Source organism: Necator americanus, chromosome II (assembly GCF_031761385.1).
Source record: "Necator americanus strain Aroian chromosome II, whole genome shotgun sequence".
NCBI classification, from domain to species: domain Eukaryota; kingdom Metazoa; phylum Nematoda; class Chromadorea; order Rhabditida; family Ancylostomatidae; genus Necator; species Necator americanus.
In genome coordinates this window covers 22849058-22860980 of record NC_087372.1, presented here as the reverse complement: position 1 = coordinate 22860980, position 11923 = coordinate 22849058, and the positions used below count along the sequence as shown (strand labels likewise).

The 11923-nt window shown below is 40.7% G+C and overlaps 1 protein-coding gene across 1 annotated transcript; it reads left to right on the top strand.

The window, feature by feature from the left end:
- Nucleotides 1-1972: 1972 nt before the first annotated feature.
- RB195_019085 (uncharacterized protein) lies at nt 1973-11331 on the top strand (the record flags this gene model as incomplete). The annotated part of the gene is made up of 12 exons (XM_064186783.1): nt 1973-2033; nt 2145-2237; nt 3742-3831; nt 3980-4030; nt 4087-4198; nt 6323-6400; nt 6505-6611; nt 9997-10130; nt 10188-10304; nt 10399-10468; nt 10990-11105; nt 11254-11331. 12 exons carry the CDS (start codon nt 1973-1975, stop codon nt 11329-11331), a joined length of 1107 nt encoding a protein of 368 aa, XP_064042664.1.
- Nucleotides 11332-11923: the final 592 nt, after the last annotated feature.

Genomic DNA, 11923 nt, shown 5'->3' with positions numbered 1-11923 from the left:
TAACATTACCTATCACCCATAGGCACACTCTTACAATCGGTTCTTACGAAGTCAGAATTCGGGTGCGATGATGACTGATCAGCTAAACAGGGATTGGTCTAGATATTCTTGCCCGCTAAGTAAGTGATTTATTCAATGATCAAAGTCTTTTGTACGACAGATTTGGACATTGTACCTTGTCGTCGCTGAAACTGCAAGTGAGAGGTGAAACTGAACCTTGAACCGCTCGCTCCAAGAAACCATTTTTTATTCGCCACTTCCACAGAGGCTACTCTCGTTGCGCCACATTTATGTATGTATCTTTTTGAAAAACATATTACGTTGTAGTACTTGCACCGAAATTTAAAATCACTTACTCGAATGATTATGCACTCGTAGGATCTCGAGATATAAAGCAACAACAGAGAGAATTCGTCATTTTGTAGAGTTCAAACATAGTTGGGAGGAGGGATACAAATACCGCTCTAATTCAATCGTACTTTTGAACGCAAAAAGTCCATAGGGCACAACAATAGTTCTCAAGTGACAATTGTCTTCCCCACTTGAGAAGGCGATAAAATTGTTGTGGAAATCTAAAATTATTTTGAGATCAGGACAGGGGCAAACAAAGAATGCTAGAATTTCGAATATTCATATTATTGCAGACTTTATCTGCTTGTGTTTGTTGGTGAATATTCTCGCTCTTTATATTCATCTTCGTATTACCTAATGCTCTTTTCAAGAGTGTTAGTGTCTTGTTTTCCATCTCAAACAGCGTTTTCTTTTCAACCAATTCACTGAAGAATTGTCGTTGCCGACGAACACGTAACACGGGTTAAACTGTAAAGTGGGAAACTTTCTCTCAAAGGTGACATTTGGACCTAATACAAACTATTTGTTCCATTAAATCGATTTCTGTCACGAAGGATGCCTTTTCTTTTGAGTTATTAACAGGAAGAAATTACCTGAACGACTGTAGAAACCATTCGCAACTAACTTGTTCCTTCCTTGTATTTTAAATTTCTTCCAACCACAGGATTAGTCTCTGTTTTCAAGTGTAAATATGCTTGCATCACACCACTTTTAATAGACAAATCGAGTCCGCACAACGTGCCTGGACATGACCAATGAAGATGAAACAATGGATGATTTCTTACCTTTTTCTCCTGACGTTTGATTTATTAGTGCGTGAAATTTCACGTGTAGCGTGTAAAAATTGCCTTATAAATGACGGCTCACTTTTATATCGTATCTTGTCGTAGTTTTTAAAGCACAGACTTTTCAGCCTGTTTCTCGACCATGAATTTTTCAACGAGCTGGTCGAGAAATTATCTTGACCATATGTGTGGGTGCAGTCTCGGGATTTTTTTTCTCGTTGATTTTTTGGTGTCATTCGTTTTGCCTTCATTATCAGTAACCGGCGCGATTAGTTCGTATAAGGGAGTTCAAATTCTTGGGTAATTTCATAGGGTAGAATACAGAATAAAATTTGACTTTAAGCATCTTTCATAACCTTGAAGCATTCCCTGAAGACATTCTGTAATGCGAAAATTTTAGTTCCTTTAATTACTTTATTTATGCCGTCAATTCTTGTCTTTAGAACTTGTCTGTTTCTAGCTTTTTTTTCTTCCTCCATCACGACTTCTGAAGTTTCTTCTTCTGAGAAAGAGAAAAGGAACGTTTGCTGTGCATTTCAGTGTGTTGTTCGATTTCACAAGGTTTTAACAAATCCTGTTTTAAGCAGTTCTCGGGCGTTGTAGATAGCTATATTGTGAGCATTTGCTTAAAAAATCACCTAGTCGCTGAGTTATGTTAAGTGTTGCGGGTAGGAAGATTCTTTGCACACATTTTTGTTTCATGTGACTACCCAATTCTGGCCTAAAGTTCGTCTTGTAGTCAAAGCTTTTAATACTTCCTGTTACTGTTTAACACTACTTTTTTATATCCTTGCACGTTTCGCTTCAATCAATATACGTTATGTATCTTTCAGAAAATGTTCATAGATCGCGAGGCAATGATTCATTTCATAGGAGGAGCTGTGGGAGGAACAGCAGGTATCACTTTTTAATTGGGATTCTTCTTTGGAACTTCAACTCCTTTCATTCAGAGTTTGAATAGTAATCTCTGTTGGCATCATTTAAACTGCATCTAGGTGTTGTGTTCAGGTACTTGTATTACATGTCCTCTGGAAGTCGTGAAAACAAGAATGCAATCCAGCAAAGGCATTAATCCAGTTGGACCAAGCACGAGTCAAGACGGTCCGTCCTTTAATTCTTTTCCATTACTCACTTTTTTATTCATTTAGAAGTGTTGTCAAGTCAGGTACGTAAAATTGTCGTTTTCGTTATTTTGCTGCCACCAAAGCATCCCAATATTTGCTGGTTGAGCAATATCCCTACGGGACCGTATCCAAGCAGAAAACAAAACTCTTTGTGCATGAATTACTGTCCTAGTCTGCGAAGTTTAGCTCATTTCATTTGACAGCATTGCCACTTCTCTAACTTCCACTAAGCAGATACATTTCTTGTCATCTGCATTGTTAAATGCTGATGACAAGAAATGTAGGAAATGTAGGACAAGAAAGGAAATACTATTGTGTTCTGTTATTAAGATTACTGATGGAACCTAGCTCATTAGCGATGGAGTCAACATTCTCCTCTCTTGAAAAACAGAATACTGAATAAGTTATTCGATAACTTCAGTTGTGTTTTTAACGTTGTGTTTTTGACACTTTGTTTAGCACAGCAATTCTCTCGTACCGTTTTCCCGACCGATTTTTAGATAATTATTCATTTCTCTTCATCGTTCATTTTCTTTCATTAATCCTTCGTTTGTTCATTAATTATTTAATTATCATAGCTGTTGTTCTTAAATCTTCTTCATCAATTTGGCTAACAGCGCACATTCAGATGAATTTCTAAAAGTTTGACCAAGTTTCTGTTTACATTACACGAACAAAGCTGACAAAAATTGAGTGATGAGGACCGTTTCACTGTTGGAGATTTTCTTTCTAAGCATTTGTTTCCTTGCGTCATGTTCGATAACACAGAGATCATGAATGCATCTCCACTCACGTTTCAGCACATGATGTTAAAAAGTTGTCATTTCATGTAGAGGATGTATGCTTATATACTTGTCCACTCAGTTATTTGTTGCACGCAGAGTGCGCCTTTGAAAAGAAAACCGAAGTAAAATACGAAATTTCGCGGGACGTACTGTTAGATCCATGCCAGACAACTAACTATGCAGCCTTAACCGTGCACACTTAGTTTCCAGTAAAGTATCCTTGTCTTCCGTTCAGCAACACCCATACGAAATTTGTTGGTGGATATATTGGCTCACCCTCTGAAGTCAAGCTACAGTTGAAAATTTTCTCTCATCCCATCTCATCTTCGTTGTTTTCTCTTCTAATAATATTTGATGGTGGAATTATTACGAGTATTAGTTAACTAAAATTTAACCATGATCATTTTCATCAGCACTTGAATTTCAATGGACTACATCCAGGTTTTTGCAGCTGGCATCTTTGTGTTTCCTGTTAGTTGCTGTGTTTCGAATCAATGTAAAATGTTAATACGTTTTAGTTAGGTTGAAGTAGTATAATTCCATGTTTAGTCGCATAACGGAAGCGGTGGAAAATTAGTTTCAGTTTCAGAAGATTTCATTTTGTTACCCATTTGAACACATATTCTACACAGAAATAGAAATAGGCTATGTTGTCGAAGCAGACAAACTCTTGCCATGTTTTTTTTTTCTTTTCAGGCAGTAATCCCAAAAATTTCTCATCAACTACCTCAAGAAAAGCTGCGCCGTCAACACGACCGTTGTCTTCTACATATAAACATTTTCTTGGTGGGTTTGCCAAATAGAATGAATTTGCGCATCTTTTTTGTTTGTATGCTTATATACTGAAAGTCGTTGGCCATTGCATTTATTCACACGTTATCTTTTTCGCGGGAGTGAGAACCAATCAGATTAATATAATCATCCTTTGATACAGAAAGTAAACGTCGTCTGGGCATAGGACTTCTAGGACAGTGGGAAGCATCGGGTAAGTGGTGCGCAACACACTTAAAATATTTTGGGGCATCACCATTTCTTGCTTAGGTGATGCATGTCGAAACGCCATGTCCCTTGATCTTTCGCGTTGTGTGCAGTCCCAGGCTCATGACTCCGCCACTTTTCTACGACGGCGGTTGAACATAATGCGTCACTTCTCGTAAGTTGTTTTCCCCTTCCTTTTCAGTGTTAACAATTGCTTACTTTTCTTCTTCCGTTAGATCTGGTATCTTGAAGATACTTCCAGTAATCAAAAAAGCAGAAACCTCGATTCGGAGGAACTGTAGTGTGAAGCCATTATCTTTGAGAACTTGTTGGAATATATACAAACATGCAACCGTGAGCAGTTGTGCGACGTACACTTCTGTCTTTCCTCGATAATTTAAAGACTTCGGAAGTTGTGTCGGCGCACCATCGTCGTTTTACGTATAACGACATCTTGCGAGCCTAAAAATATTTGTATACAAGTGAACTTCTCGTCATTCAGACACGATAGAGCTGTCAGTAAATGTACGAAACGTCTTTTCGAATAATGTTGAACATTGGAGCGGAATTATTTCACACTAAAATATAGTCGAGTCAAAACGACCTGATCCTAGTGCAATTCCGTAGTCGGTTGCGTTCGGGATGGAACGTTCAGCTCCCATCACATTACAGAGATGGTAATCATGCAAGTTCAACCCCGCCATTTGAGCGGAACAGTTTAAACAACTGCACCTGACTTCAGATCAGTTTGACCCTACTTTAAGCAAGAAAAGCATTTGAAGAAGCTCTTGACAAGGAATTAATCGTTACGCTGCAAAGTTCCTGACTACGTGTAAATGATACTTTCCAGAATTATGCTACAATAGTAAAGAAGTGTTTGTCATTGATCAAAAGTCATCATAGGTTTACTCTAGTTCAATTTCGTCAGGTCTCTTCACATTCCCTAAATCCACCCCATCTGGATTACCGTTACTATATTGTCGTAGTAGCTAGAAAGTGCATCCCTTCTAGTTGATAAATTGCCAAGGATTTTATTGAGAGTGATAGGTGTTTGTTCTTTTTTTTTTAATTTTGCGGTGTTCATTATCACTGCACATTCTTTTTCGAAGCATGATTTTCTTAAGAAAAAATTCTTCGATTGTGTGCTCTTCCATCATGTTATGGATCTACTCTCTTTGCTTTTTTCCTTTGCTTCTATGCCATTACCGAACATGGGATTTAATTTCACTCCGCACATGTTCAGCGATTTTTTTATTTGAAAGACAGGTTGCGTCAAATAACAAAGCAGTCGTTTACGTCATTCTTTGTTGCATTCAACATCCCTAATTCGACTAACTTGAATGCATGTACGAATTCAAAGGCAGCATACCACAAATCTGACATGGTGAGGTAATCCGCGGAAAAAGCTACTGATGGGTTGTAGATTGCGGGATCAAGAGTGCTTCCGCTCATCTCTTCTGAATCGCCGTAAGAAACGGAGTGGGAACCACTTTGGTTATTACGAGGTACGTTAGAACGTTCCTCTTTGCACACGTTCCTCTCCTTTTAGCAGCCTTTTCATTCGTTTTACTTGAATAGGATGATGAAAAAACCTCACTAATTTTTGACCGATCCCTTGGATGCGGCGCGTGCACAGTAGTGGCTCGTTGCAAGTGAAATCTTCTTGAAAAACGTCGTTCTGCACACCGATTCTTAAGCCGATGAGGGAGAGATGAGCGGAACCACCTGATATCCTGGAATCTACAATCTTAACTCTAAGTTTTTACCACGGATTCCTTCAGCACGTCAGATTCTTGCTACACTGCTTTTAAGCAATTAACTAGTGAACTAATAGTAATAAAAACACTACGAGTAATTATAGTTATAGTTATAGTTCAACGTGTTGCGTCCTCGTAGGTCCGGTACGGTTCCTCGCCCTATCACGTCTGTGGGATAAATAATCGTCCCATTGAAGAGCTATCCACGTGATGAACCATCGAGTACGCAACACTTTACTCTGAAACGATACATTCGACGATGATAATACCTTCTCTACAACGATGAACTGTTATACTAGGATGAGAACATTTCTTCTATACCTGCGATGAGTTGCTGGAAAGCTATCTACTACATAGTAAGCGGAATTAAAGAAGTACACACATCTGCGCAGCTCAAACGTCACATCCAGCGACTCAAATCAAACTATTTTGAAATTAGTTTTGCCATGGCTTGAAGCGGAACAATTCCAAGTTAGCATAAGTTAGGTAATCGGAGAAATTTCAATATTTTTATGTCTATGTTCTGCTTCTGTATTTTTTAGGCACATAATTAAGAACGAGGGATTTGGTGCTTTGTATAAAGGTCTACTTCCGAACCTTGTAGGTGTTGCTCCTTCAAAGTGAGTGAACTCAAAATTTGTATCGTTTTTACTTGTTGTGGGAGGATAGGATCTTACGAGTTTTTTTTTTTTGTCTTTTGAATGCATGCATTTTCTCCATTCAGAGCCGTTTATTTCTACTCATACTCAACAAGCAAACGCTTCTGGAACGACTCTGAAATAATTGTACCCAACAGTGCAATTGTACACATGGTGAGCGCTGGTTCAGCAGGTGATCGATTTTAATACCTTCTTCTTATCTTTGCATATATATTCTTCGCTATCGAACATAGTTTTTCACGTGACGGGCTCGTTTATTACTTCGTTTCTCTACTCCATCTAGAACTTCGTTCTAGCGAAACATGGGTGTGATGCAAGTGTTCGTTTCTTATGAAAACCTGTCGGGATAAGTAATGAAAAGGAGTGTCAAGCGTTAATTAGTCCACTGGAGTACGCCAACACTGCTCACTTTGATCCAGAATCGTTTTGAGATTTACAAGTGCATGTGTAGCCGATGCCGATACTGGATGACTCTATCCGATGTATTTAGCCTGTATTTTTATCCTTCCTGACAAGTCTGGTAACAATTTATCCCAGGAGTTTTGAATCATCAACTGTAAAGTCACAGCGGAATCTCTCACCAATTGTGGTTCACTTGCATATGTTAGAATATAAATAATAATTCAGTGTCAGTGTTGGAGGCGAATCTGAGGCTACATACGCTGTCCATTCATGGACTAAGCAATTTTTGTAAACGGTGAAAGAAGATGAAAAGACCCCGATATTTGGCTTCACCTGAAAATTATGACACCAAGGAATTAAGAATGCTTGCGAAATTACGCAAGTCTCTGGTATACCAGGAAGAAAGTCATTGGATTGGCGACATCCGTTTTGACTTTGCGACTTTACTAAGAAATAAAGACTTTCCTTCATTGCGGCCCTCAGGGAGATTTCAGTTCGCATAGGTTTTCGGGCTGTATGATGCCCGTGAAAACACGTCCGACAAAGTGACAAAGTGATGCGGTAATTGTAGAGCACATTGTTTCTTTTTTCGGAACTGTTTACTGCTCAACAGAAACTTGTGCGCGGATTTTTTTTTTTTGAATCGCCCTACTAAAAAAAAAGTTGTGCATTCTGCTTGCTATCATTCGTAAGTCTGCCGCGAACTAGCGCCTGTACAAACTTGAAGAGAAAGTGTGACTGTCAAGTCTGTTTTAACTCAAGTCATCCTCTTTTCATGGCAGGCGGAACATTTTGGCAAATAGAGTTTCTTTGCAATAACTATAATTCTGTATTTATTGGAGATCAAAGTTGCAGCTGTTTTCAAAAATTGAACCCCTAAATTGAACACCTGGTAAAGAAGGTTACTTTACTAGATATTTAGATAGCCTGTTTTTTGTAGTCGGGTCAAAACGACATGAAGCACGGACATTTGCGCAAGCGGCTGCGCTCGAAGCGGAGCGATGGAGCGTAGCGGTTGGGATCGTGTAAGGATCCTCGCTGCCGCCAACCACCTCTGCAGTTCGCCATGGTCCCACCTCGATTCCAACCGCTGTCTCCACCGCACCGCTTCCGAGCGCGGTTGCTTACGCAACGGTCCGTGCTTCATGTCGTTTTGATCCAACTATACATGCGAGCCTAGCATCCTTTTCAGTTGTTTGTTTACCTCGAAGTCGTCATCCAAGATATTCGCAAGTTTCGTGAGTGGTCTCAGTGGCGGCCTCTCGAGGGCGTTTAACATCTCTTGGGATCTAGTCTTAGGCTGTTTTAGTAGTCCATTTGTCGTCGATTCTTCTCATATTTTGACTGAGTCATGTATGATCGCGAAAACAGGGCATTTCTCTTATGTCGGAGCTGCGGAAACGGCTAGCTGGTTGGTGTGTGCACCAGTTATACTCCAGAAGACTTCTCTCAAGAGCTCTGGGAGTAGTAAGTAGCTTCCTAGACTTGGCGGGGTGCCTACCCACATCCCCGCTGCGTGTCAGAGCGCTGGAAGAACTGTCGATTCGAACAAGTGGGACAGAGTTCTTGGCACGTAGCTTCTTTGGTGGGTGCGAATGCTCTCGTCCTTCCATCCACTTCTCCCTTGAAGTCGGATACACATATAACGAAGTTCTCTGATTTTGGATTTTGGAAATTGAATTCTTCCTTCGCAGTAAACTTTCTTCATGAACTGTGTCCTCCGTTTATTTGCCATTCCATTTTCCTCTCTGATTCGTTTAATTACTTGACTATAGTTTCTGTTTCACTGGTACTTTTTGAAAAGAGAACGATGTCTGTGAAATGAAGGTTTGAGAAAAATGTCCTGTCAAAATGTATGACCCTTTCTTTCCAAATGAGCGGTTTCATTATCTGCTATAACGAGATGCAGCCGTGAACAGCTTCTGCGACGTAGTGCCCCTTTGTCGTACCCCTTTGCAGTGGGTGTGGTGAGGAAGCGGTGGAAAAGCTGTATTGTAGTGGTGCATCGATCGTACCATTTGGCTCTTGTTCACTAACGACGCTTCCAAACCTTGATCGGCCTGCACTGAAAGGACGTTGCCATAGGTGGTATGCTGCCATGATGCATAAACCATAATGCATGCCATAAAACGCCTTCCCCTGTTTGTTCCATTGTAGGGATCCAGTCCGTGGATCCCGATGTGATTCTCCTCAGGTGTTCTTGTGGATCCAATTTTGGCGTTGAAATCACCGACAGTGACCTTGTAGGAGGTACATCCTTCTCTGTAGAACTTTGCTGGCTTCACGCAGAAACTTTCGACTTGTTCTTCTTCGTAGCTTGATGTAGGAGCGTAAGAGACTAAAATAGACAAAGGTGGCATTGAAACACATCTTCTTATCTGCAGACGTCCGTTTCGGCGGGTCGTAAGTTGTTCGAAAGAAAGATGTTCTTTGCCATACTCGTGTTGACGAGGACTCCAACTCCAACAATTCCTCTGCTATTGTATGTTCTTAAGCACAGTTTTTTCCAGTTTTTTTAGTGGGTGGCGTCGTCTCAGTCAACCTGATGACGTAGTACTTAATCTTACTTTACTGGCTTGCATAACCAGATCTTCAGTGGCCGCTTCCAGTGCAAACGTTCGTGCGTTGTATCTACTGATCGTCATCCTAATCCTTTTCCATTTCGTAAGCTAAGATGAAGACACCCACAACCCCATTCTTCTTCGTGGCACTACCGTAACAAGCGGTCTTCCGGAGTCAAGGGACTCCTTTCTATTACGATCGCTAAATTTAAAACCCATGAGCACGTTTGTAACCCGGTTTGGGAGCACTTTGTGTCCTTTCGAAGTGAACAAGGAAATTATTGTTGGAGGCGACTCTAAACCGCTTCTCTTGCATCTCCCAGTCAATTGATTTCAGGGTTTTGGCCAAACCGACGTTAAAAATTTAAGGATGTTATGAATCAATACCGACAGGAATCAAGCAGAGACAGGGAGCTCTCTCCCCTACTCTTTTCCCCAAATCCACGTGCAGGCGCGAGGTCGCTTTCACTCCGCGATTGGCCCCCTTTCTGAGAACGCGCCACGTAGTATTGCGACCAATCGACTGTGATTCCTCATAGTGAGGGAGATCTGTGGAGTATCTATAGTACATAATATTGATTGAATTACTTTGAGGTTTTGTGGCTGCATCCGCAGTTAATCCTATCTGGTTGGTCAAAACGAGACTGCAGCTTTATCACGGCAAATGCGGAATACTGCAAATGATTCGTAGGGTGTATCAACGAGAAGGGATTCGAGGGTTCTATAAGGTGATATCGACCACCCCATACGGCTTCTAGCAGTTATAATGTGAGGCTACATTTCAGGGGGTTACCGCATCTTATGCTGGAGTATCAGAAACTATGATTCAGTTTGTTATCTACGAATACCTGCGCGGTTACCTCATGCGACGACATAATGAGGAGGACGACAAAGGAAAAATGGTGGGTCGTCTAATATGGCGATGGTCTGCTTTTTCGGCGCAACATCGATAATGAAGTTCGGATTTTACATGTAATTACATCCTTTCTCATTCAGGACTTTTTGAATTTTATGGTAGCCGGAGGATGTGCGAAATTCATTGCGTGTGTCATCGCATATCCACATGGTTTGTCGTCTGTTTAGAGATTGTCTCCATTTTTCAATCTGAGCATAGTTATGAAGGAAAGGTGTGGTGGAAAAAATAGAACGAAAAAAAGAGATATACACAAAGAAAATGGTGCTTATGAAGGAAGTCGGGAGATTCCGGCGAGGTGTGAGACAAAAGAAAGTTTATGTAGAAAAAGATTACAATTAGAAAGTTGGGGAAAGTTTTTATCCAGATAACAAATTTAGAAGAAACGGGTTGGGAACCGCCTTAGTTCCTACGAAGAACGTTAGAACGTCACCCTTCTCTGTATTCTCTTAGCAGCCTTATTCATTAGTTTTATTTGAATATTCTGCTGAAATTACCTAACTGAGTTCCGTCCCTTCGCTCGTGGATGCAGCGTGTGCAGAAAGATGGCGAGCTGTAACGTAACGAGCATGTAACGAGCATGCTCATTCTCGCGAACTCTATATTTGTCCACAGAGATTCCAACATCGTCGGTTTAGCGAAACGCTACCTTCAATCAGAAGGACATATTTCAGAAGTTGTTCGAACTAGACTTCGTGAGGAATTATCAGTGAAGCGAGGGTTCTTCCGCACGTTGTACGACTTGTACAAAGAAGGGGGACATGCTATGTACCGAGGGCTATCTGTCCAGGTTAGAATTGTCTTGAATAGTGTTTGCTTAGGACTTTGGCATCTTGCCGTACGTGCCAAATGACATCTTTACGTCTTCGCTAAGGCGTTCGGTGATCATTGTTATATTCCTGAGACTACTCTTTGTGGAATTATCTTTTTGTTTGTAGCTGATGCGCACGGTTCCAAACACTGCGATCACGATGGGAACATACGAGGTTGTAGTGTACATGTTGCATCAGTTGTAAGCGTTACAACGCCTCCCGATCCGCTCTTCCCTTTGGTTCTCTTTGTTCGTGTTTGTACAGTTATTCAAATAGTCTTTCTAACGTTATTCGATCAGAGTTTGTTCAGAATCGCAGTAAGCGCGTTTTTGTACTCATTATTGTAAAGAATATGTTTATTTTCATATTTTCCGTGCCTTGTTTTTGTGTACTTTCGGAACGGTGTTTTTAAATGATATCTTCCTCATATTTAGTTTAGCTTAGACTTGACCTCGCCATGTGGTGTTATTCTCGGACATCTTCAAAGCAGAGAAATCTGCATAGCTTAGAGCAACTGCAAATTAAATCGCTTGTCTAGGTCTGGATTCTAACATTATTCGATTGACTGTTGCCATGTCGCGATTTTTCAATAAGTTCATTTTCTTTTGGTTCCTGTACGACTAGGACAATATTCGCCCCCGCCCCACATGCTCGAATTTAACCACGTGAAGAGTCTTTCTGATTTTAAAAGTGGGTGTCACCCAATTCTTCCGTTTCTTTTGCTTACCAACCACCGTTGCACAGCTGCGTGTCACCATGTTTTCGTTCATTTTCACTTTCTACCTCCGCAACTGGG